The following is a 26947-nucleotide window of genomic DNA, read 5'->3' as shown; positions in this document are numbered from 1 at the left end:
TCTGTATGTCAGTGAATGAAGGCACAAGATCCTGATCAAACCACAAACCAGTAGGTCATTCTAGACTCTTCCTTCTTAATTACCCCAGTTACCGCTTATGCAATTCTTCTCCAAGTAATGCTGATTTTATCTTCTAAATATATCTCAAAGCTATTCACTTCTGTTTATCCCTACCTACCACCACTTGATGGCAAGTCTAAGGGATTACCACCCTTCTCCTGAACCACTGCCACAGCCTCTCATGCGGTCTCCCTGCATCCACTTTTGTCACTCTTTAGTCTCTCCTCCACGATGCCGCCAGACGTCTCTTCTTCTCCATGCTGAAAATAAAGGAAAAAACCTATAGCATTGTCCACAAGGCCCTGCATGTGCTTTTCCCTGCAAACCTTTCCGGCCTTCAGGAGACTTCTCCTCACTCGCGACGCTTCTTCAAGTGTGACAGGTTTATTTGATTTCAGAATCTTGGCACACGCTGCTCTCTCTGTGGAACGCTTGCCCTAGTCTCTCCTTGTACACATCTGCTGGATTTTAGCTTAGGTTGTTATCTCCTCAGTAAAGTCTTCCTTGACACTCTAGGCCTGGCAAGGCGGCATCTCGGCTACTCTGTGTGTACCCAAGCACCCTGTACTTCTGCTTTGTAGTGCAGTATTCTCGTAATTAACCGATTGCTGATGTCTATCCCAGTAGGCTATTACCTTCACCAAGGCATAGACTGTGCCTTGTGTTCTCTGTACACGCAGTAGGTGCTGAATGCATGTTGAATGTTGAATGGGTGAATGAATGGACGAATTTAGGTACTTACCATCTTTGCCAGATTGTGAGCTTCTTGACTGCAAACTGTAGATCCCCACAGAACCTAGCCCAGTGTATGGTGCGGTCTCTTTCATTCTCTTCCATGTTTATGTATGATGTAATCAATAAATACTTGATGTGAAAATGAATTGCAATACCTGGAACTGCTCAAGCTATTTTTCAAAATCTCACCTGCGTTTAATATGTGCACTTCCTTTTCCTACTGTATACGTGTTCCATAGTTTTGTCTCCTTTTCCTGCGGGCATAGCAATTTGTTCTCTGTGGCCGGCAGAAGCTTCGTTAGCCAGTAGTTTTCTCCCTTTTAATGTCATTGAATTTATTACAGAGCACAAAAAGAACTGCTGTGTACACTTAGAACACTATACAATTCGTACAAAGTACACGATTTTTACCTAAGAGGAAGTGTCCTCGTTTCTAGGGGTGAGGGGAGAGATAATCACGCATATGAGGGTCTGGCATGGACTGGGAACATTCAGTCAAACCATCAGAGGATTGGGATTTGCATGGCGGGTGATAGTTCATCCGTATTTCTGCATCCTCCCTTCATTCATGTCAATTAAAACTGCCTTTGTGTAAACTTTCCTACAGTCTTTGAATATGCCCCGCCGTGGCGCTAAAATTGAAGAGATGAAGAATTCTGCTTAATTTGTTTTGAATTTGGGTACAGGGAGTTGATCATCTATAGAGCTCAACTGTTGCTGGCAGAACTGGGAATATTGGAGAATGGATAGCTTTGAAACAGCTATTCAGGGCTCGGAAGCAAAGCACGGCGGGATGAGTACTAAACCAGGCGTCCAAAGACCGGCAGGGTAGTCTTGACTCGGCCTGTGTGTAATCACGAATGCCTCCGTCACCTCTGTGCCCACGTACAACAGACTACAATACCTCCACTCATTTACTCACAGGGTCGCTGTGAGGCTCAAATAAAGAAAGCACAAAAGGAAAGATAGGTTAAAAAAATGCCCTACGAGGCGCAGGACATGTTGAAAGATACTGACACTTTAGATGCCTTATGGCACACTTACCCCAGGTCACCTGCACCGGCGGCTGAAATCCCATTGTCCATTTTGCACATCTGACTACTACAGAAACAAACGCATCAACCGGTTTGCAAGTCGGAAGAAAATAAAGGCTGGGAAATGGGGGAATCGGAAGAAACAATGACACCTCAAAGTTATGAATCCCACACATTGGCAGTTGTTACCATTTATAATGGGATGAAGAGACTAATGTGCTTTTACATTCTTCAGATAATAGATACTTGTTATCAGCAAACCAGTTTATTCTCCAGGGATCAAAAATGACATGCTAAATAGTCATTGAAATATTATACTTCTGTTTTTATACAATATGAATCTCTTTCAAATATTGACAGCTTCAAACAGAAGAAACCCATTTTTTTTCTTTCACACAAGTCTTCATTTTGTTTAAAAAAAGTTGTTCCTTCGGCAAAAATGCAGGTGAGTAAAATGTATTACTAAATATAACCATTTAATTGCATTAGGTGGACTCCTTTTCACCTACTTAGTAAGTTCGGTGGGGTCTGCAGCAGTGAAACTCAGTTGTGAGTCCAAAGCTTCAGATTTGGCATGGATGGAAAGATAAGGCTTGATGAGGCCATCTTTACTTGATTAACCTTAAGATTCCCTGCCTAATACATAATACAGAAGCCTTTTACAACATGCCTTGTTTGATACAACCCACGATTCTGAAATGTATGCAAAGTACATTTTTAGAAATTGATTTAATTTTTTGAGAGAGAGAGAGGGAGAGAGAGAGAGAGAGAGAGAAAGAGCACGAGACGGGGAGGGGCAGAGAGAGAGGAAGAGAGAATCTTAAGCACGCTGAGCGTAGAGCCCTACACGGGGCTCAATCTTACCACCGTGAAATCATGACCTGAGTTGAGATCAAAAGTTGGACGCTTAACCAGCTGAGCCAGGCACCCCAGAAATTGAATTATTTTTATTTTTATTAAAAAAATATTTTTTAACGTTTATTTATTTTTGAGACAGGGAGAGACAGCATGAACGGGGGAGGGTCAGAGAGAGAGGGAGACACAGAATCTGAAACAGGCTCCAGGCTCTGAGCTGTCAGCACAGAGCCTGACTCGGGGCTCGAACTCACGGGCCGCGAGATCATGACCTGAGCCGAAGTCGGATGCTTAACCGACTGAGCCACCCAGGCGCCCCAATTATTTTTAAACATATTAGGAGAGGTTACCATTTAGAAAATTCATGTCGTGAGTCTTTTTATTAGGTTGAGTTACATGAAATGGCTGATATCCGAACACTTTTTGACATATGGAAACGGCAATTTCATATGGGTCAGCATAATAATAAGTAATAATAATAAATAATAAATAAATAAATAATAAATGAAGCATCAGTCTTTCATCTTAGAACAGAGTACATCTACATAGAAATAACCTGCTTATATACATTTAGGCTACTGTGCAGTTTTTGGAGAGTGGGGAAGGGGGAAGGAATTGCCAAGTCAGCATTGTGGATAGATGGATAAATTCAAATGATGCCCATGGAGTGCTCTAGCTGACTCTTTGAGCAGTAATATACGTTAATTAATATACTGAGGGAGAGAATATAATTTAATAGAAGTGGAAAAATTCTTTTCTTTATAGTCAGTTTGCTACGATGAAAACCTTCAGTTTATTTTCCTAAAGATTAAATACCATGTGAGTCACCACAACAACACGTCTGCTTAAATGCATCTCCATTTGTGTCATCACTGGAACTTGTGGCGGGGGGAGGGGGGGTCATGCTGCTATTTTAGTGCAACTGTGCTGTGTGCTTTGGTTAATGCTCAGTAAAGATCTGGATCCCATGGGGTAGTTGTGATGAAAGAGGGTGCTTGTTTTCCAGGTGAGTCACCTAATCATAAACCAGGACTCTTGCTCCAAGCCAGTGACTAAAGAAGAGGTGTTAAACTCTGGACATGCGGGCTGGGGAGGTCAGGTGGGCAGGAATAGATGCGTAGTCTGTCTGTTCATCAAATCTGGCAACAAGGCACTGGGTAATCTCGCTATTCATCGCTGTCGAAAGCATAATCGGTTCTTTCATGTATCCAGCCACGGACTTCTTAACTGTAAAGTGCATTCAAATACTATGAGCACAAAAGGGGGTGCCTGGAGCGAGGGGATATGTGTGTCCTTAAGAAGTTGTGGGGTACGCTGCCAGCCTTCGATGAAGTGCGCGCGTGTAAGGCTGCCAAAGAACTAAAACCTTACGGAGGACATGGAGTCCGGGTGTTGAATAAAGACACAACTCGAACCACCAGACGCAATAACATAAAAGTCACCATGCGTTTTGGAAAATAAAAGGCCCAGAGGGAAGTGTACGCCCTGAGTCTGAGCCTACCTGCTCATCTCTTCTGAATGGTGCCGAATGCACCTGCTGTCTCTTACGATCCGCTGTTGTATCAGGTGCGCCAGAGTCAGCCTTTGCCGCTAAGTTTAGCTCTGCGTGTGGGGATTCCACACCTTGCAGCCCCTTGGAGAGAGGAGTATTGGCAAATGACTGTGTATAAAAGTGGAAAGCACTTGGGAATTTCACCACCAGGCTAGATTTAGATCAGAGTAAAGGGGCCAATCTAAATTGGTAACAGATTAGTGACAGCTGCATGCCTAGTAGAGGTGGCGTTAACCTAACATCCATACCATTTCTCTTCCCACCACTGCAGTTCCCGAGGCAGCACCCTGTGAAATTTGGTGACCATCTTTTAGGTGCACGTGCGAACCGATTTTTTTTTGAAGCAGGTAGACTTTTGTTTGTTTTTAAGCAGGTAGAATTTAACACACGTGTATTAGCTTTTGGGTGGCAAGTATATGACCGGCCTTCTAATTTGTGATTTGTGAACAGTACTCACCTCCTCCGGGTTCCCTTTTGGAACGTTCATTTTGCCAAAAATCAAATTCTTCCCTCACTCCTGGCATACCAGGCTACTTATGAGAATGGGATTTTTAAAAATATATTTCTCTCATAGGTAATAAGCGAACCATGTCATCTTTTGGCAGGGATCAGGAAGGGAAACATTTTCTGGGAAAGACAAATGTGACAGTTGAGGACATTGATCTTAATAAGGATTTGTAGGCGGGTGGTGTTTACTCCTTTCCTCCCTTGTCTTTTTCTTACCCTCAGATCTAAAAGGAGTCCAGTGATAACTAAATAGCTCTCTGATCATTTTTCAGAAAGAAAAAGCTGGCACCCAGAAGCTTGAATGGTTTGTCCAAAGCCACAATCATGCAATGACAGAATACCAAGATTATTTCCTTCCTGCTTTAAAGGATAGCTGAGTCTTTTTTGCCAAGGCCATCTTTAAACAAAGCTCATGTTTGTGTGCAACTCTTCAGGAGCGTGATGGGGAGGGAGAAAAAGGTAAAGAATTTGCACGTATAATGCAAGATTCATTGTCATGAGCACATTTTGACTCAATCTTCCCTTGGTTTGGGAGAAGCTCATCATTCTGGATTTTTGTAATACATCTGCCATTATCTGAGTTTTTAAGAGTCCAGTAATAGTAATAACACAGATATAAAATGCACATTTCCCCTCTCTAGGTGAATTTGCTGACTAGAAACTACTTTCTGCGCACTTACTCTTTAAACTGAGACAGTTTCTTTAAATTTCTTCTTTCATTTGGGACAAACCCTTTGACCTTAGATGATAAAATCACGGCTCCTTTGGGAAAGGGTTCGTGGTCCTTTCCATTAACCTCTGACATGATTTACCTTCATGTCAGCAGAGGCGACTCTTTAGGGTAAGTGCTAAATTAAAACTTGTCCTTTACTGGGGGGGGGACCCTCTTTGAACAATCAGCCCCTTCGAGAGCTGATTTTTCTTGTTCTTGGAGCTTCCAGGGATCCTGTGAATTTTACAATAGCTGCATATAAATTTCTGTGGTCTGAGGTTTGCTCACGGCCCAAGCTCTCTTTGGTTACTATGGAAACCCGCCCTCCCAACCAGCTGCCATTTCCTTTATTTCTGGCAAAGAGTGAGTCTTAAGCCTCTTAGCCCACAAACAGAATCAAGATCAAGAAGAACACACACACACACACACACACACACACAAAATACATGAACAACTTGTTAAATAAATAAACAACTTGTTGATTCCCTCCATGGGAAGCCACATGCAACAAAAGAAACTTTCCTGGACATCACCATAGAAGGGTTCACTGAGATCCACTAAAGCTCATGTCCATCCCGGCTTTAAGGAGTGGGGATCCGACTCTGCATCTCTACATCTGTGAATTGAGGAACGCTTTCGGTGCTCTCGGAAGTGATGGGTGAGATGACATGTTTGAGCCGAAGGAGCATGGTGAAGAGCAGGATGAGGAGAATGGCTAGGAGGCTCAGGAATAAGCCCACATACATGTAGAGGTTGGAATACTTATCGGAAGTGTTATCAACCTCTGTTGCCAGGGTGGGGAAATGGGCGCGGCCAGTGAGATTTCCATGGTACTTGAAATGCACCTCCGTCATCACTCAAGACTTCAGTCGGTACCTGCTTCTATTTGCTTTCTATTGCCCTCGAGGCATTCCACAGCCACATAGACTGTCTCTGCGTATCCTGGAGGTGTTCTAACAATCTCATGCAAAGCAATCACGACCCGGACCCCGTCACTAGCGCACAGGCAAGAAAATGGTGATGTTCTAATTTGGCAATTGCCACGCTCTGTCCTCCAGCACAGCACCCCTCTCTTACACAGGTTTCATCGGAAATTCTTAATCATTAAAAAAAATAATATACAAATAAGTCTTTTATTTTCCACAGTCCTACTCTTACACAGATTGAAACAAATGCGGCGAAACTGCTTTATAATACTGGCATGGGGACAAGAATCTCTGAGTATTAAATCAGACTTTTTACTCTGTTTTGATAGAGGGAGAAAGGCTTTCTGTTTTATGTATAGCTCATCTAAATATGCGCACTAATTATGTGGATTTATTTGGGTTCTTCTGTGAGGAGCCGTTCTAAAGGCTTTTGTATGTTTCAGACTCAGCATATCTGACTTTTCACCCTTCTTGTCTTTCTGAATCTCCCCTAAGGATGGAGCTTGTAAGATTCCTGCCCCAGCTGCCACAGCTCGAGGGCTGGAAGTCTAGAGGATGTGTGTTGACGTCCCTCACTGTAGGCTGGAGGGAAAGTGTGGTCAGACCTGGGAATTCTCAGAAGGAGGAGGTCTCAAGAGATGGTGACAGCAGTATGTCTAGGCTCAGAAGATTTGACTCTTAAGATTCTTCAACAGATTTATATTCCTGAAAATCAAAAACAGAAATAAAAGATTCAGGTATCTAAGAGAAACAGATGGCAATTTCTTTTGAAAGACAAATTAACGGATATATTGCAAAACGTTTGCGAAACGGCAAATTCGTTTTAAAAGGATATTCTGAGTTTTCAATTTGAATGCTTCTTTCTATGTGGTACATGGCTATTAAAGAAAAGAAAAATTCGGATCACTGAACAGCAACTAATAACTAGGCTAGCTTAGGAGAGTGTTTTCCAAACTAATTGATCATAAGAGTTACCTGAGATAATAAAGTATAGACCAAGGGCCCCAACATCGACTTTCTAAACCATAATCTCCACAGTAGGGGCCTGGAAAGCACTCTAGAGAGTCAGATTTTATCGGTCTGAGGTGGGGTCCAAACACTGGTATGTTTTGTTAAGTTTATTTATTTATTTTGAAAGAGACAGAGACAGCGCAAGGGGGGGAGGGGCAGAGAGAGAGAGAGAATCCCAAGCAGGCTCTGCCCTGCCAGCACAGAGCCCGATGTGGCTCAAACCCGCAAACCGTGAGATCATGACCCGAGCCGAGATCAAGAGTGTGACACTTAACCAGCTGAGCCACCCGGATGCCCCAAACACTGGTATTTTTTAAACGCTCACAAATGGCTGTCAAGTGTAGCCAGGATGAGAGCATTAAAATAAAAGGGGCCTAGGGGCACCTGGCTGGCTCAGTTGGTAAAACGTGCGACTCTTGATCTCTGGGTCGTGAGTTCAAGCCCCGAGTTGGGCACAAAGCCTACTTAAAAAAATAAAATAAAATAACGAAGACCTAAATCTACGGATTCATTTTTTCAAACTCTAGGTCCCAGTGCCGTGGGTCGCTTTAACAAATCATGGAATTTTTAGGAATGTAGGCCTCCCCCAGTTTTGTTTTTATGGACTTTCTCTCTCCTTTAGGTCCGTGGACGGAGGATATACTATTTTTTCAGTATTTGTAGATCTGAAGGGATCGAGAGGGCGTGTCTGCTCCCGAGCAAATAACTGTATCTTCGATTATTGGCAAAGACAGAACCTTGTCTTTCTTGGCGAAAACATTCCAGTGTGTAAATGGGGTCAACTATTTACTGTCAAAGTCTTCCAAAAATGATTTGGCTTGCCGTTGTGAACATGAATTCTGAGTCTGGGTGACTAAAATAAACAAAATAAACCTCCATCACCCATCAAACTTCTTTGCGTGCTGGTAACAGAGAGCTGACAGTGTAGCCTAGTTCTGTCTCTTGTCAACATACCGAAGAAGAGTAAATACAAACAGCTCCAACAATCACATTACCCTTCCAATAGTCTTGAATTTTGCCCCCAGCCTGGAAGCACTTAAACTTTATATTTACTAGTCCACGTTACTATACTTTCTGGAATCTGGGTGACTCTCAGTCTGCCTACCCACTGCCCTACCGCCCATGCAGAGCCACCTGGCTCACAAGAAACATGAGCAAAGAGACAGGGTATCCTTCTACTGTCTTTGGAGCAGTGGTCGAGGACACACGTTTGCGCAACATAAAGGTACGTTTCTTTTGATTTCTGATCCACTAATAAGTAGAAAAGACAATCACAGTACATATCCTTTATCCTGAATTCTGGTATCTTGGATCAAGACCCAGGAATATGAATCCTGGGCCCAAGCTTTTCAAGTGATTTCTGTGTACACTGAGCTTTGAAAGGTAACTAAGTGTAGGTCTTTTTCTCCAGATATCCAAGCCAAAGAACATAGCTAATCAGTCTCATTGGTGGTTTGGGCCCTACTTTATTTATTTATTTATTTATTTATTTATTTATTTATTTATTTTTAAATTTTTAACGTGTATTTATTTTTGAGAGAGAGAGACAGAGACAGAGACAGAGACAGAGTGTAAGTGAGCAGGGGAGGGGCAAAGAGAGAGGGAGAGACAGATCTGAAGCAGGCTCCAGGCTCCCAGCTGTCAGCACAGAGTCTGACACAGGGCTCGAACTCAAGAACTGTGAGATCATGACCTGAGCTGAATTCGGATGCTTAATCAACTGAACCACCCAGGCGCCCCTGGGGACCTACTTAAAAATATATATATATTTAAGGGACACCTGGGTGGATCAATTGGTTAAGCATTCAACTTTGGCTCAGGTCATGATCTCATGGTGTGTGAGTTCAAGCCCCGCGTCGGACTCTGTCCTGACAGCTTGGATCCTGGAGCCTGCTTTGGATTCTGTGTCTTCTCTCTCTCTCTCTCAGAAATAAGTAAATGTTAAAAACATTTTTTAAAGAAAAAAGAAAAAAAACTATTTAAAACAGTGTTATGGGGTGAACTGTGTCTCCTCCAAAGATATGTTGATGTCCTACCACCTGGTACCTGTGAATGTGACCTCATTTGGACACAGGGTCTTTGTAGATGCGCTTCAGTTAAAATGAGGTCATTAAGTTAGCCCTAATCTGATATGACTGGTGTCCTTATCAGAAGGGAAGAGAGAGGGGCGCCTGGGTGGGTCAGTCGGTTAAACGTCTGACTTCGGCTCAGGTCATGATCTTGAGGTTCATGAATTCAAGCCTCATGTCGGCTCTGTGCTGATGGCTCAGAGCCTGGAGGCTACTTTGGATTCTGTGTCTCCCTCTCTCTCTGCCACTCCCCTGCTCTCTCTCTCTCTCTCTCTCTCTCTCTCAAAAATAAATTAACACTAAAAAAAAAAAAGAAAAGAAAAGAAGGGAAGACAGAAACAGAGATTGGAGTGCTGCATCTCCAAGCCAAGGATTGCCAGGGATTGCCAGCAAAGCCCAGAAACTAGAAGAGCCAAGGAAAGACTTTACCCTACAGATTGCAGAGAGAACGTGGCCCTGCTGATGCCCTGGTTTCAGACTTCTAGCCTCCAGACCTAAGAGAATACACTGCTGTTGTTTGAAGCCACCTAGTTTGTGGTAGTTTGTTTATGGCAGCCCTAGGAAACGAGTACACAGAGTAATCAGCCAGAGTCCCTAGTGTTTTGGAACCTTTGGGGCAATGTTTCTCAGTGTGGTCCCAGGAAGTCCCTTCATCAGACTCACCTGGAGATGCTTACTACAAATGCAGACTTCCAGGTCCTTTCCCTTGCTTTTTAGATCGGAATCTCTGGGTATCGATAGGACCCTGAAATCTGTCCTTTGTGACAAGCTAACCACTTTCCAAGCACACTCTGCAAGGAATGGTTTCTAGTTCCTGCTGCCCTCAGGATCGCTTATAAAAAGCTTTTTGAAAATGTATATACCTGGGTCCTCCCTCCAGAAGCTCTGATTCAGTAGGTCGGCGTGGGGGCATGAACATCTGTAATGCTTAAAGCTCTACAGGTGATTTTGATACGCAGCCGGGGTTGAGAAACACCACTCTACAAATTCGAGAGAGCACTTCAGGTTCAGGACTCTGACAGTCCCGGGCAGCCCAGACAGAGGCATTACTTTTTCACCTGCCCTCCAAGAGAGAAGTGGAAGGAAGATAACTCACTCACTGCTAGTGCAAGTCAAGTGCGAGATGCCTCTTTGACATTGGAGTAACTCAAGTACAGGTTTGGATAAGTCATACTCCTTGGTTTATGGCATATTGCCATCATGGGTGCAATTTTTTTGAAAAATTTTAAAAGTTTATTTATTTTGAGAGAGACAGAGAGAGAGCACCAGCAGGGGAGGGGCAGAGAGAGACGGGGACAGAGGATCCAAAGCAGGCTCTGTGCTGACAGCAGAAAGCCTGATGCAGGGCTCGAACTCATGAACCAAGAGATCATGACCTGAGCTGGAGTCAGATACTTAACCGACTCAGCCACTCAGGCGCCTCCAGGGCCTCTTTTATTTGCTTACTTAATAAGCTGATGGACAAACACCTGTGAAAAACACTCACCTACTTCAAGATTGAGAACAACTAATAATTTCTTTGGACATCTACCTATGCTCCACCCCATCTCATCCTGCTACCTACTCATCCTCCCAAACAATCAATACTCTGAATTTTGTGAGTCATTACCTTGCTTTTATTTACACACACACACACACACACACACACACACCCCATGCCTAAGCAATATGTTGCTTAGTTTTATTTTTAACTTCGTAAAAAAAGTGTCAAGCTATATGATTTATTCACACCTACTCAAATAGAATGAAAAAGGAGTAAAGTTTTGGAAGCCCGCATATTGCCTTTGAGGATCCTAATTGCTTTGGGACTTTCCTCCATTCTCCTTAGCTTGGCATTCAAGGCCGGCAATGCCCGGGTCCTGGCTGACCTACATCCTTCCAGTACCCTCCTTTCCAACTAAGCTGTAATGTTCACTGTCATCTACTTCCCTGCCTCCATGTTTTTATTTGACCAGTTCCTTTCATCTTCACATTTCTCCGTTTGGGCAAATGCTACCATCCCCCATGGTTCGGCTCATGAAACTGACCTTAATTTCCCCATCCAAATCCTAATTCCCACATGCTTTGTATCTCTCCCAGAGAGGTTACATTCGCCTCATGTTACAAATATCTATTTCCTGTGTTTCCCCCCAAATCACAATTTATAAACCCCTTGAGGATCTTTTTCAACATTCTATCCCTTAACCTTGCTCACAGTAGCTGTTCGATAATTAGTGAATAAATGCATGGACAGGAGGAAATGCACTTAGCACTGACACCTGGAAGAGAAGCATAGTCTTCTCTTTGTTCGCATTGCTAACATACTTTGGGGAAGAGTCCGAAACTCGCTTTTCTTTTCATTCCTCTTCCCCACTCCCCATACCTCGTTGTGCAAAGGAAACTAGACTCCCAGTTATAATCTGGAATTAAGAAATAATCATGTTGTCAGAAACTTTGCTCTTGAGTTACGATCAGTTACATGATTTGAAAGGAAAACTACATGGGGTGGGATTGCTGCCTGAAATTTTAGAAAGTTTAATTTTGTCTATAGAGGCTTTTCAGTCACAATTGATAATACATTGTCTCTCCAACTAATCACATATTCTTGAAACCTCTATAGTCTGCAGGAGACCAAACACCCTGGTGAATTCAGAGAGGTCTATTGATTAAATTTCTGAAACCCATTAAGGATTGTGAAGTGAGTAAAGGAAAAGTTAGGTATTGAGGAATCCTCTTTGTTACTCTGGTCCTGCATCTGTGACAACTTCTCATAAAACCTTTCTGAACAGGATTGCCAGAGCTCTCTTTGCTAACGCACTAATGAGTTGCACGGAGAATGTGATTGCTCTGCTAAAAGCCCTGCACCATTTGGGAAGAAAAGGCCCCACGCGATTTTAAAAGATATTGAAATTCTGTTGATTCTGAAGGATCCAATTTTCATGGAAAGACCCTTATACAATTTGAGTATCGCACAATCCTTTCCGGGAAACTTATAAAATAATAATTAGTCTCTATTTTTTGTAAGAGTGGTTGAAAGCTATGCAGGGATAAGGAGGAGAGTGGGGGATAGGAAAAGGGTAAGGAATTCGGGGGGCAGCGGGGAGGAAGGGGGGATTGAGAGAAAGTGAGAGGAGGAAAGAAGGAAATGTGAGGAGGAAGAAGACGAGGGTTGTGTGAATAACAGGAAAGAAAGAATGAGTAAGATGTAGAGACAGGGGCAACTGGGTGGCTCAGTCGGTTGAGCGTCCGACTTGGTTTCCGCTCAGGTCACGATCTCACTGTTTGTGGGTTCGAGCCCCACGTCGGGCTCCGTGCTGACAGTGCAGAGCCTGCTTAGGATTCTCTCCCTCCCTCCCTGTCTGCCCAACTCCCCCAAATAAATAAATAAATAAATAAATAAATAAATAAATAAAAACTTAAAAAAAGAAGTAGAGATAAAAATAGGGAAGCAGGAAAACATTGTGAAAGGAGGGAGGAAGAAAAGAAATGGGGAGGGGAATTTGGGGGAACCGCAGAGGGAAAGGGATTAATTTAATAACGGTCCAATGTCCAACATTAGCCTGAACATCTGCTTTCCTTCACTTCTAATGTAAATCAAAATACCCACAAGAGATGCAAATACACTTTTGGTTTTCTCACTGCATGTGTTGTCATCAACTTGGTAAATAGAACTCCCTCGGTAGTTAAAAAAAAAAAAAAAAAACAACACTCGTTCTGTTTTGGTGATGAACCTCAAACTGCCAAGTACTGGGTAATAGTGTTCGACATCAGCATAATACATATACCTTCACAGAAGTAAAATAATGAACACACCCAGATCATGAAGGGAATGTGGGGTTTTCCATCCATCAATCCTGAAAGGGATCCCTTGGGCAAAGCTTGTTTCGAATTAGGAGCAACAAAGTTCTGCCTGGACCACCCAAATCAGATTGGTATTTCTTCGGCCAGAGAAAGTCGAAACTATCCATTGCAATGGCTTGCAGGGGTTAACCCGTCTCGTTTGTATTTATCCGCCCCGTGTGGGGGAGAGACAACTAAGGGAGGTAGAGGCTCTTAGAGTATCTGGTTTCACATCAGCCTATGGAAAAACAATTCGAGCAGCAAAAGCTTCAACGGCTAGAGCTATTAGGTAATAAGCTTTCTCAAGTGAGAGTTGCTGTCTCTCCTGCTGCAGACGGTGCCTACTTGTCACACCTGCCCATAAATAAGATAATGCCGCTCATGTCACGATGAATAACAAATAATAACATCATAAGATTTCCAAATCTCTCTTACCTTTCCTGGCTTACGGGACGAAATGGGGCTGGCCATTTAAGTATCCCTTTTGAAGCTTGCACCGCCAGGCAACTTGTTCAAGAACATCTCTGGCAAATCTGGAAAACAGAACGAAAGCCTCAGTTTGCCAGAGAAGCAGGACAGTGTGCGCGCAAAGTATGCCTTGTCTCTCGTCCTCCCAAAGAGTCCGACCTTGCCGGCGCCAACACAGGAAAGCACCTTGGATTAGTTACTTGAAACGCCAGTTGCCACTTACAGCCGCAGTGTCGGATGCCTGCGCCTTTGAAACTCCAAAAGAGCCAAGAGAAGTGTCTGCTTGGATGCGTATATACCGTCCGGAACCCTTGGATGGAAGCAGTCTGAACAGTTCAGTCCCCGGTCCCTCTTTCGCAGGCAACAGTTTAGAGGATGCGGGGAAAGGTAGTGTGATTCAGCTCTGCTCTGCCTTAGCCGAGTGGAGAGCAGAGCCCGAGAGGGAGGAGATAAGGGAGAAGCGGAGAGGCAAAGTTTGTGTAAGCCTTCCACTTTAACCCCTTCGAGGCTTCCTCATGAAGCTGTAGGAATAGCGAAGCCTCCCTGTCTTGCCAAAAGCTTCTTCATAGGCCACCCAAGCGGGTCAGATCTCTTGCTGGATTCAAGAGGTTTTTCAGCCGAGGTCTTATGGTAATCAATGCTCAGAATTGAAACCGAACATGCCAGCACGGAGCGTGGTATTTGAATAATTTCATCTTTACGAATAGCATGTATGCATATGTGTGTGCCCAGATTTGGGAAACGTTTTTTTTTTTTTTTTTTTTGCACCAACTGAATAATTTGTGTGTGTGTGTGGAAATGTAACATCAGTTTTGGAATCCAGGTCTGAGCATTAGGTAGAATATCTTTGAAGAAAGTGTACTTATCCAGGGTATATGTTCCATTATAAATGGTACATCCACCTGTAATTTATTTTATTAAAATTTTTTTTCAGAGATTTAAAATTTATTTATTTATTTATTTATTTATTTATTTATATTAAATATAATTTATTGTCAAATTAGTTTCCATACAACACCCAGTGTTCATCCCAACAGGTACCATCCTCAGTGCCCATCACCCACTTTCCCCTCTCTCATCAACCAAAACATTTTTTTAATGTTCATTTATTTTTGAGAGAGAAAGAGAGAGAGAGAGAGGGAGAGAGAGAGAGAACCAGTGGGGGAGGGGCAGAAAGAGAGGGAGACACAGAATCCGGAGCAGGTTTCAAGCTCTGAGCTGTCAGCACAGAGCCTGAGGAGGAGGGGCTCAAACCCGCTTGAGCTGGAAGATCATGACCTGAGCTGAAGTCAGACGCTTAACCGACTGAGCCACTCAAGCGCCTCTATTTTATTTGTAGTGTTTATTTATTTTTGAAAGAGAGGGAGGCAGAGGGAGACAGTGAATCCCAAGCAGGTTCCATGCTGTCAACACAAAGCCCAAAGTGGGGCTTGAACTCCCAAAGTGTGAGATCACCTGAGCCGAGATCAAGAGTCGGATGCTTAACTGACTGAGCCACCCAGGCTCCCCTTATCCACCTGTAGTTTAAATGTCCCTACTGTGTTATATATATTGTGGCAGGAGCAAGGGGATTAACATTTCTTGAGTGCCTACTCTGTTCAAGCAATTAATGTAGGGAATTTCATTTAACCCTCACAACAACCGTATGACTTGGGTATTATTATCCTCATTTTACAAATAAGGAAACTGAGGCTCAGGGAGAAGGCATATCATGCAATTTAGTAAGCTTGGAGCAAGTATTTGGAAACAAGGCAGTGCGATCCCCAATTCTCTGCTCTTCTCCCTGTACCAGTGGTTCTTAACTGTCTCTGGGTCTTGGATTCCGTTGCGAACCTAGTAAAAGCTGTGGACCTTCCCTTCCCTCAAAAATCGGCATATAATTTCCATGTTCCATGGCCTACAGGTTAAGAACAGCTGAATGGTCTCCTGACTTTTCCAGTATTATAACATCATTAGTGCACTGTTCATCCAATAACTCATGGTCATCAGCAAATTTTGTTATGGAATTAATAATTGTATATAACAATAATAGTAGTATAATAATGATAGTATATAATAATAATAGTGTTATGCCAATTTTTAAGAAATTACTTCGGTGCTTTCCCCTTTCTCCCCAAGTTCTCCCTGACAAGCCTTGCATCTTGTCTTTTCATTTTCCAAATTCTAGCGGTTACAATGGGTACAGGCTCTCCTTCAAATCCTCAATGCTTTGCCGGCTAGTCTAATACCTTATGGACGATGCTGGGGTCACTCACACTCCAGTGGTACACTCACGATTCACAAAACTACAGGATGAACACAATGCGTCTTTCTAGAGGATTAATTTTCCTTGAAAATTCAGACAGGGAGAGCATAGGTCATTTGAGTGATAATTTTTGATGTGGTTTATATGACAACACGTTGAATAAAACGCACATTTTGTATGCGTTTTTAGTCAAGCATGAGACTTCAGAGACATTTTGCACTTACAGCGGGGCTTCTTCAGGCTGCCCGGTGCTCCCCGGGGATACACGTTCACTCCTATTCTGCCATTTGGGGTAGTTCAGTGGACAAGATCGAAGGTTATAGTGTTAACAAACGGACCACGATTTTGAAGTCAGATAGACATGGGTTTCAGCCTCAGATCTGATCTGTATTTTCTGCGTTACCTTGAGAAAGTAAATTTTTTGAGACTGGATTTTCTCATCTGTAAAAGTGGCAAAGACTATCATCATGAGGATAATATGAGAAAATATCTCTAAAGCATGTACTACATGGTAGATGCTGAGTAAATGTAAATGTTGCCATTTCAAGTTTTAGATGTCAAAAGAGAATAAGGCTATTTGAATATAAGATTTTACCAGGGGCAGTCCATTTTCTTCTTACCTAATTAGAACAAAATAAGCTCTAGATAACGTGATGTTAAAATTCAAGTTTCTTGGGGCGCCTGGGTGGCTCAGTCGGTTAGGCGTCCGACTTCAGCTCAGGTCACGATCTCGCAGTCCGCGAGTTCGAGCCCCGCGTGGGGCTCTGGGCTGATGGCTCAGAGCCTGGAGCCTGCTTCCGATTCTGTGTCTCCCTCTCTCTCTCTGCCCCTCCCCCGTTCATGCTCTGTCTCTCTCTGTCTCAAAAATAAATAAACGTTAAAAAATATTTTAAAAAAATTAAAAAAAAATAAAATTCAAGTTTCTGGAACACCTGGGTGGCTCAGTGGATTGAGTGACCGACCCATGATTTCAGCACAGGTCATGATGCCAGGGTGGTGGGATCGAGTCCCATGTCGGGCTAGCATGGAGCCTGCTTAAGATTCTCTCTCTGGCTGTGCCCCCTCTTCTCCGCTCACACGCTCTCTCGAAAATTAAAAAAAAGTAATAATAAAATAAATAAAATTCAGGTTTCCAGGAAGACATAACAGGTGCCCCTACAATGGATGGGAAATTCCAAAGTCAGGTTATCATATACAGAACTTATGAAGGAAATGCTCCAGAACAGGTTCCAAGAAATAAAAAGAAGTCAGATTGTGGAGGAGAGTGGGAGAGAAAACGTGAGTACTTGTCTTTAGAGGTCTCTGATGCCAGGCTAAGAATCCATACCACCTTCCACAGGCGTGCTGGGATTAAGGGATATGTTACCTCCTTCATTTCAACTCTAGCAAGAGGGTGTATCACCAGACCATTCAGAGAACTTGACATTTGTTCCTGACAGTGGAGGCAGAGGATTGGGGCTGTACTCCATTCTGAGAAAGCTAATGTGGCCCTTGGCAGGAGGACAGGGTTGACTTCGTTGGGATTGGCTGGCATTCCCAGAATTTGTCAGGGCAGAGGATGTTTGAATGTTTCCTGGGAGCCAAATGGGGGTTATGCAAGAGCGAAAGCCAAGGTGGGTTCATCCTGGACCCTGTCTAATAGAGCCACCTAAAGGGATAGAGAGACCCCAGCAAAAAATAGCTGGAGATTCTTAGGGACTAATCTAAAAATAGCTTTTAGATTCTTAGAGACTGAGGAAGGAGTTGTAAACTACCAACCTGAATAGAAATGCATCAACCCAGGTCTCCCAAATTGTAGGAGAGGGATTCTCAGTGATGGGGACCTTTAAAGAACCCCCAAAATAGGGGCACTTGGGTGGCTCAGTTGGTTAAGCATCCAACTTCTGTTCAGGTCATCACCTCATAGTTCCTGGGTTCAAGCCCCCACATCAGGCTCTGTGCTGACAGCTCAGAGCCTGGAGCCTGCTTCAGATTCTGTGTCCTTCTCTTTCTGACACTTCCTTGCTTGTGTTTCTCTCTCTCTCTCTCTCTCTCTCTCTCCTCAAAAAAAAAAAACAAAAAAAAAACTTTCAATAACCCAAAGAAGAAAGAGCCAGAGACCCAGAAAATAGGAAGCCATTCATTCTACCAAGGAAGAAATGACTAATCCCTTTACTCTCTTCTCTATTCCTGCTCTGCCCTGGTGAGGGTCCAAATAGGAGGTTGTAAGTGGGGAGAGAAAGAAGTAAACCTATCATCCCCTCCTTCTCTAAAAGCAGGTGGCCATGACCTATAGGCCTTAGCATGGAGTATGAGGGGGGACATTATCTCTGAGTAAAGCCTGAAGAATTTGATTAATATCTTGGACTGAATACATCCTGATTGCTGAATCAAGTTTGTGTTTTGTGACTTCAAGTGTTCTGAGGAGTGTTTATTCTCCAAAAAAAAAAAAAAAAAAGGAAAAGTCATGTGGTCTGCCCAAATTTCCATCCAGGGTCAGAAAAAATTTACCCCAATGGAGTATGTCTTATTTGCACACTGGGAGACAAAATAAAGTGGTGTTTTGGTTCTAAACTTTTTAAAAATATTTGTTTATTTTCGGGAGAGTGCAAGTAGGGGAGGGGCAGAGAGAGGATCCAAAGCAGACTGTGCTTACAGCAGAGAGCCCGATGTGGGACTTGAACTCACGAACCGTGAGATCATGACCTGAGCCAAAGTCAGACGCTCAACTAACTGAGCCACGTAGGTGCCCCAAGCTGTGTTTTGATTATATTGTAAATTATACTTTAAAAAATATCGGTTAGACTAGTTACTTCATTCTTTTATTCAACAAACATCTAAGTGCCAAGCATTGGGTTAGCAGTAGGACATACAATGAAATGAAAATTAGTCGTCACCCTCAAATTGCTAACAGTCTATGGCAAGGATCAGCAAACTTTTTCTGTGAACCAGATGGTGGGGTGGCTCAGTTGGTTAAGCATCTGGCTCTTGATTTGGGCTCAGGTCATGATCTCATGGTTCCTGAGATCAAGCCCTTCCTAGCGCTCTTGCGCTGAGAGCAGGGAGCCTGCTGGCGATTCTCTCTCTGCCCCTCCCCAACTTGTGCTTGTGCGCATGCTCTCTCTCTCTCTCTCAAAAAAAAAATAAATAAACCTTAAAAAAAAGGCAGATAGTAAATATTTTAGACTTTGTGGGACACTCAAGATCTCTATGGCATATTCCTCTTTTTTTTTTTTTAACCAACTCTATAAAAATGCCAAAACTATTCTTGAGCGCCACACAGGAAGAGGTCATGGGTCAGTTGTAGCACACGGGCCCAGTTTGCTGGTTCCTAATGTGTGGAAGGAGCAAATTTTTACCAACTACCAACCACCGCAAATTTATTCTAATTGAAAATGTGTCTAGGGCACTTGGGGAGGAGACACAGAAGAGTGTTGCCTAACTCTGATTGGAGAATCAGGACTTCCAGAGAGCAGCAGTGTTGATTTCGAGCCTGAAGGATGAGTAGGAGTTGGGGTGAAAGGAGGTGAGTTGTATTCAAAGCAGAGGGAGCAGCTTATACAAGAGGCACCAAAGCCTGACAGAGTTTGGTTTGCTTTAGAAACTACAGAAGGGAAAAAACGAACCTTGCCAAGGCTGTTGGCTCAAGGTCACATGACCAGTAAGTGAAGGCGCCTAATCTCTTAGCCCAGCTGTGTCTGACTCTAAACCCGTGCTCTTAGCCACTGTCTCATACTCCTGCCCTGGTACTGAAGGTATGTCTAAGATCTCCTTCTTAGCATTTGCACATCAGCAGCTCTGTCTGGCTCACTTCTGATTCCCGTGGGGGTGACAATGTCAAAGTTCTAAAGGGCTTGTAGGCCTTAAAAATAAGACAGTGAGGGGCGCCTGGGTGGCTCAGTCAGTTCAGTGTCCAACTTCGGCTCAGGTCATGATCTCACGGTTCATGAGTTCGAGACCCGCGTCAGGCTGTGTGCTGACAGCTGGGAGCCTGGAGCCTGCCTCGGATTCTGTGTCTCCCTCGCTCTGTTCCTCCCCTGCTCGCACTCTGTCTCTGTGTCTCTCTCAAAAATAAAGAAAGATTAAAAAAAAAAAAAAAAGACAGGGGATCAATAATGTCAGGTTGTCTTGATTAGAACCCTAGTAGTCCCCTTTAAAAATAACCTGTCCACCCAGTAAAACCTAGTACACATTGCTCAAATTCAGAGTTTGCTTATTTCATCCTTACAGGGATGAAATATTTTTTTTCTGGTAGCTAAGCACTAGCACTGCGATAATATAATTTCTTACCTTCCTGTTATATATTTAGACATTTAAAAGGGATCGTACCGTCTGGCTTGGACTACATATGATGATTGGCCCAAGTACTGTTCCTATCTTCATCACTCACACTGATGACCTTGGACAAGTGAATTTACTCAGCACAGATTAAATCTGTCAATGTTTTATTAATTGCTTCGTGGGTTTTTATCGAGGTAGCCATAGGGGCTCCTGGGTGGCTCAGTCAGTTAAATATCCAACTTCGGCTCAGGTCATGATCTTGCAGTCCTGGGTTTGAGCCCTGCATCAGGCTCTGTGCTGACAGCTTAGAGCCTGGAGCCTGCTTCAGATTCTGTCTCCCTCTCTCCCTGCCGCTCCCCCATGCATGCTCTCTCTCTCTCAAAAAAGTGAATAAACATTAAAAAAAATGTATTGAGGTAGCCATACAGCAGGTATTCTCTGAAAATACTCACCTTAAAGCCTCCCACGTAACCCTAGAGTCAGTAATAATAGGGGTTGAACAAGGAAGAAAAGACAATGAGAGTGGTTCAGCCTTGCTGTTGCTGGCCTTTCCATGGTCAGTGGTTCTTAACCAGGGCCATGCTTTATTACCTAGCAAGCTCTTTGAAAATACAGAATGTTGGCTCTACCCCAGATCTCCTGCAGGGCTTAGAACTGAGATTATGTATTTTTAATAAGCTCCTTATATTAAGAACCACTGCCTTGGGGGAAAAGACAGGTAGGTGCCTAATGAACTGATTGCACTAAAAACTTTATCAGACACCTTTGGTCTATGCATAGAAAGTCTTATTTTGTATAGCAATAGAAAAAATATCCTCAAATTCATATACAACCACAAAACACCATGAATAGCCAAGCAGTCTTGAGAAAGAAGAACAAAGGTGGATAGCATCACTCTTCCTGATTTCAAACTATATTACAAAACTATAGTAATCAAAGCAGTATGGTACTGGCATAAAAACAGACACATAGACCAAAGCCTAGAAATAAATCAAGAGCCTAGAAATAAATTTGTGCGTATATGGTCAACTAATACTTGACAAGGGAGCCAAGAAATATGCAATGGAGAAAAGACAGTCTCTTCAATAAATGTTGTTGCGAAAGCGATATTCACAGGCCCAAGAATAAAACTGGACCCCTTTTATACACCATTCACAAAAATTAACTCGAAACGGATTAAACGTTTAAATGTAAGACCTAAAAACTCCTGCAAGAAAGCGTAGGGAAAAAGCTCCATCACATTGGTCTTGGCAAAGACTTTTTGGATATGACACAGAATGTGCAAGCAATAAAATAAAAGCAGAAATAAACAAGTGAGACTACATCAAACCAGAAAGCTTCTGCATAGAAGATTACATGCATATATTGCCTGTACATCCCAAAGTAGCAGAAGAATACAAAAGATATAAATTCGTGATGATAAAGAGGATGGGAAAGGAGGCCATTCATGGATGAATCCTGGAAAGCAGCTGAAAGAGTGGTAACTGATGAAACAGTATGGAAGAAACCACAGCTTAGAATACTTGCAGCGTCCAACTTCAGCTCAGGTCATGATCTCACAACTTGTGGGTTCAAGCCCGGCATCAGGCTCTGTGCTGACAGCTCGGAGCCTGGAGCCTGCTTCAGATTCTGTGTCCCCCTCTCTCTCTCTGTGCCTCCCCTGCGTGTTCTCTCTCTCTCTCTCTCTCTCTCTCTCTCTCTCTCTCAAAAAAAAATAATAACCATTAAAAAAAATTTTAATGGGACTAGACAGTGAAAGAGAAAGTCACTCTTCCCTGCATAAAGGCTGGGTTTGACAAAGAATGAATAAGATATGAGGCAGAAGCGGGGAGAATGAATTAACTCATTTTTGTATAGAATTGATTCTCCCCGTACCCTCCCCAATCTGGTGGACAGAATGCTCTGTAGGCAGGTTATATCCTTCATGAGCTCCAAAAAGTTGGAGTGTTATCCTTTAAAGGTACTGAGAGGTCCAAGAGAAAAGTCTTCGATATTTTTGCCCTTAGGAATCCCCCCAACAAAATAGCTAGCTCTCTACTCATTATATGAAGCTCCCAATCACTAAAATTTTTTTTTAATGTTTATTATTTTTTTTGAGAGAGAGAGAGAGAGAGAGAGAGAACACGTGGAGGAGGCACAGAGAGAGAGAGAGGGGGACACAGAATCTGAAGCAGGCTCCAGGCTCTGAGCTGTCAGCACAGAGCCCGATGCCAGGCTTGAACCCACAAGTTGTGAGATCATGACCTGAGCTGAAGTTGGATGCTCAACCGACTGAGCCACCCAGGCGCTGCCCCAATCACTTTTTTATTGCCTCATTTGTCCATGTGAGCAAAAAAAATTAATGACCACCAGAGGCACCTGGGTGCCTCAGTCGGTTAAGCCTCCAACTCTTGATTTCGGCTCAGGTCATGATCTCACGGTTTGTGGGATCGAGCCCCACATTGGGCTCTGTGCTGACAGCATGGAGCCTGCTTGGGATCCTCTCTCTCTCTCCCTGCCCCTCTCCCACTTGCGTTTTCTCTCTCTCTCTCAAAATAAATAAATAAACTTAAAAAAAAATCAATGACCACTAGATCTTTGAGGAAAACTTTCAACATGAGAGAGAATGATAAACAAATAGACAAAAAATAATAAAGGATCCCTGATAGAGGAACACAAGAAAAGACAGGCAAAGCACTCTAGTATACTCAGAAGGATTCAAGAAAACATTGCATTTATATAAGAGGAATAGGATATTTGAAAATAAGTAATAAGAGGGGCACCTGGGTGGCTCAGTCGGTTGAGCATCTGACTTCAACTCAGATCATGATCTGACTTCAACTCATGATCTCATGTTTTGTGAGTTTGAGCCCCGCACTGGGCTCTGTGCTTACAGCTCAGAGCCTGGAGCCTGCTTCGGATTCTGTGTCTCCCTCTCTCTCTGCCCCTCCCCTGCTCACACTCTGTCCCTCTCTGTTGCTCAAAAATAAATAAATAAATGTTAAAAAATTAAATAAAAGAAAACAAATAAGAGGAAAGAGAGGAAAGAAAGATCTCTTGAAGTAAAAATATCATTTCTGAGATAAAATTCAAGGGAAGAGTTGGAAGATAGAGTTGAGGAAATATCAAATAAAGTAACACAAAAAAGAATAAAAGAAGGAAAATGAGGTAGAAAAACAATTATCCATAGACAGTAAACCTGGGAAATACAGCATTTGACTAATAGGAATTCAAGAGAGAACATAATAGAATCATCAAAGAAACAATACAAGAGAATTTTTCAGAGTGTATTTTTGTGGAGTTTCAGAATACAAAGTATAGAAGACATCCTCAACGCTTCCAGAGAGGAAAACAGGTAACCTACAAAGAAATGAGAATGGTATTGACATTGGTCTTCTTTTATCAGGAATCACACAGATGAGACAATATTGGACGATTGCCTTCTAAGTTGTAAAGGAAAATGAATTTGGGGGCACCTGGCTGGCTCAGTTGGTAGAGCATGCGACTCTTGATCTTGGGGTTGTGACTTTGAGCCCCACGTTGGGTGCTGAGATTACTTAAAAATGAAATCTTTAAAAAAAGAAAATGACTTTCTTCACCACAGCCTGCTATAACCAGTTAAACTATCAGTCAAGTGTGAGAATAGAATAAAAGCATTTTCAGATACAGATGTCTTCTGAAATTAATCTGCGTCAAATACTTTCAAAGGAAGTTGAGGATTTAGTCCAGCAAAAAAGAGGAAATAAACCAAGAAAGAGGAAGACATAAATTCTTGAAAAGAGTGGATCCAACCCAGGAAGCAATGAAGTTCCAGGATGGTAGCTGTGAAGTAAATCTAGAGAGTAACTGGCCCACAGTGGAACCCGTAGTTGAAGGCCTGTGGGAGGGAAGTTTCCAGAAAAAAGTTTCCATTCATTGCTTGTGATGGAGACTTTGAAAAGAAATCAACAACCAAACTGAGAATGTGATATGGGCAAATAACATATTTGTGGGGAAAAAAGCTAGTAGAAGCTCCAGAAAAAAAATGAAAACGCTGGATAAGAAAGGAAATATAACCCAATAATTGGCCCTGAGGTGATTGCTATGTATATAGACATGATAATGCAAACACTGATGACTGATTTTAATGTTCAGATTAACCTACAGACGAAGTGCAGAAGACTTAATTATGATTATAGAAAGAATGCAAAAGAAATGTACAGGCATACCTTGCTTTATTGTGCTTCGTAAATATTGCGGTTTTTACAGATTGAAGGCTTGTGGCAACCCTGCAATGAACAATACTATCAGCACCATTTTTCCAACAGTATTTGCTCACTACTTGTCTCTATGTCACATTTTGATAATTCTGGCTATATTTTTTTAGTACCAAAGAAAACTATATTTCAGTAACATAATAACTATATTTCAGTAACACAATAACGTTAAACAAATTTAATTGATGACAATCATTGGAATGACTGTAATCCAAATAAATATGCACAATTCAATTTATTTTTTTTATTTTTTATTTTTTAATGTTTATTTTGTTTTTGAGAAAGAACACATGAGAGCTGGGGAGAGGCAGAGACAGAATCCCAAGCAGGCTCCTTGCTGTCAGCATAGAGCCTGACCTGGGGCTTGATCCAAATCGTGAGATCATGACCTGAGCCGAATACCAAGTGTCAGACATTTAAATAAGTGAGCCACCCAGGTGCCCGCACGATTCAATTTAAATTATTTTTCTCTTTCAGATGTGGGACAGTGGTTTAGCAAAGATTGCTAAAGCGTGGGCAAACAGGTGCAAATTTGAACACAACTCCTGTTTAGCAAAATCATATGAATGCCACCCAACTTTTCTTTTCTTTTTTTTTTTTAAGTGTTTATTTTTGAGAGAGAGACAAAGCGAGAGCAGGGGAGGGGCAGAGAGGGAGGAAGATGCAGAATCCGAAGCAGGTTCCCGGCTCCGAGCTGTCAGCACAGAGCCCAACATGGGACTTGAACACATGGACCATGAGATCATGACCTGAGCTGAAGTCGGATGCTTAACGGAGTGACTTAACTGAGCCACCCAGGGGCCCCCACCACCCAACTTTTCAATATGCTGGAGAAAATCTGGTTAGGCGGATTAAATATATTTACATTGTAATTCTCACAATCTTTTAGACATTTTCATTATTATTATATTTGTTAGGGTGGTCTGTGATTAGCGCTCTCTGATGCTACAATTATGACTGGTTTGGGCCGCCATGAACAGTGCGCATGTAAGACCAGGAACTTAAATGTTGTGTGTGTTCTGACTGTTCCACTGACTTGCTGTTCCCCAGTCTCTCTCTCTCTCTCTCTCTCTCTCTCTCTCTCTCTCTCTCTCCTTGGGCCTCCCTATTTCCTGAAACACAACAATATTGAAATTAGGCCAATCAATAACACTACAATGGCCTTAAGTGTTCAAGTGAATGGGAGAGTCAGTGGATTCAGCAAACCTCATTGTTGTCTTATTTTAAGAAATTGCCATGGGCAGCCCAACCTTCAACAGCCACTACCCTGAACGGTCAGCAGCCGTGAATATCGAGGCAAGACCCTCCACCAGCAAAATGATGATGGTTTCCTGTACCCTCCAATGATGTTTAGTATTTCTTTTAGCAACAAAGTATTTTTTTTAACATTTATCCATTTTTGAGAGACAGAGAGACAGAGCATCAGCATGGGAGGGGCAGAGAGAGGGAGACACGGAATTCGAAGCGGGCTGCAGGCTCCGAGCCGTCAGCACAGAGCCCGACGCGGGGCTCGAACTCACGGACTGTGAGATCATGACCTGAGCCGAAGTTGGACGCCCAACTGACTGAGCCACCCAGGCACCCCAACAAAGTATTATTTTAATGAAGGTATGTACATTTTTCCCAGGCAAAATGCTATTGCACGCTTAATAGAAGATGGTATACCTTAAACATAACGTTCATATGCACGGGGAAGCCAAACTTACTTTATTGTGACTCGCTTTATTTTGATATTTGCTTTATTGCCATGGCCTGGAACGGAACCTACAAGATGTCCGAGGTATGCCTGTAACGGATGAAAAAATTGGGGAGGTAAAAGGAGAAGAACTGAAGACACATGTGGTAAAAGCACCACATCCAGAATATGTAAAATTCAAAGTCACTGATAGAAGAATCAAAGCGATTATATAATTATATTAAATGAATGGGGGAGGGAAGAGAGAATGATATAAATGAGACCGAGTGGGAGAGGCATTTTATGTAGAGGTAAGAAGAGGTGCTAACAACAAAACAAGTATTAGTTTTTTTTTAAGTTTATTTATTTTGAGAAAGAGGGAGAGAGAGAGCATGAGCAGAGGAAGGAGCAGAAAGAGAGAGACACAGGGAGAGAATCCCAAGCAGACTCCCCATTATCAGCACAGAGCACGAGGCAGGGCTCGAACTCATGAACCGTGAGATCATGACCTGAGCAGAAACCAAGAGTCACACGCTTAACCGACTGAGCCAACCAGGCACCCTTCTGTTAATTAGGTTTTGACCCTGTTTGTGTATTACTCTGAGAAATACCTTTTAGTTATTTAAGAAATTAAGCTCTCTTTTTCAGGTGTTTGTTTCGTGAAGATGGCCGCCACAGATAATGGGATTTAGATCAGAAGAGAAAAATCTATTAACGAGTATTTGTTGAAAAATTATGTTGTGCCCAGCACCCTGCCAGGTGCTAAAAGGAGCTCTGAGAGTAT

The 26947-nt window shown here is 42.7% G+C and overlaps 1 protein-coding gene across 2 annotated transcripts; it reads right to left on the bottom strand.

Moving 5' to 3' along the window:
- Nucleotides 1-2110: 2110 nt before the first annotated feature.
- Nucleotides 2111-14172, bottom strand: SERTM2 (serine rich and transmembrane domain containing 2). Of its 2 annotated transcripts, none has more exons than XM_027054909.2 (3): nt 13908-14172; nt 13716-13813; nt 2111-7086 (listed from the first exon to the last, which is right to left on the bottom strand). In XM_027054909.2, the coding sequence occupies exon 3, from the start codon at nt 6307-6309 to the stop codon at nt 6037-6039; it is 273 nt and encodes a 90-aa protein (XP_026910710.1). In that variant the 5' UTR covers nt 6310-7086; nt 13716-13813; nt 13908-14172; the 3' UTR covers nt 2111-6036. The 2 variants fall into 2 exon arrangements, with proteins under 2 accessions (XP_026910710.1, XP_026910709.1); XM_027054908.2 differs by having other exon boundaries at nt 13972-14172.
- Nucleotides 14173-26947: the final 12775 nt, after the last annotated feature.

Source organism: Acinonyx jubatus, chromosome X, assembly GCF_027475565.1.
Source record: "Acinonyx jubatus isolate Ajub_Pintada_27869175 chromosome X, VMU_Ajub_asm_v1.0, whole genome shotgun sequence".
Classification (NCBI taxonomy): Eukaryota; Metazoa; Chordata; class Mammalia; order Carnivora; family Felidae; genus Acinonyx; species Acinonyx jubatus.
This window is presented reverse-complemented; position numbering and strand designations above follow the sequence as displayed.

Coding starts and splice junctions, on each gene's coding strand:
- SERTM2 (XM_027054909.2), bottom strand. CDS start 6,309: ATGACGGAGGTGCATTTCAAGTACCATGGAAATCTCACTGGCCGCGCC.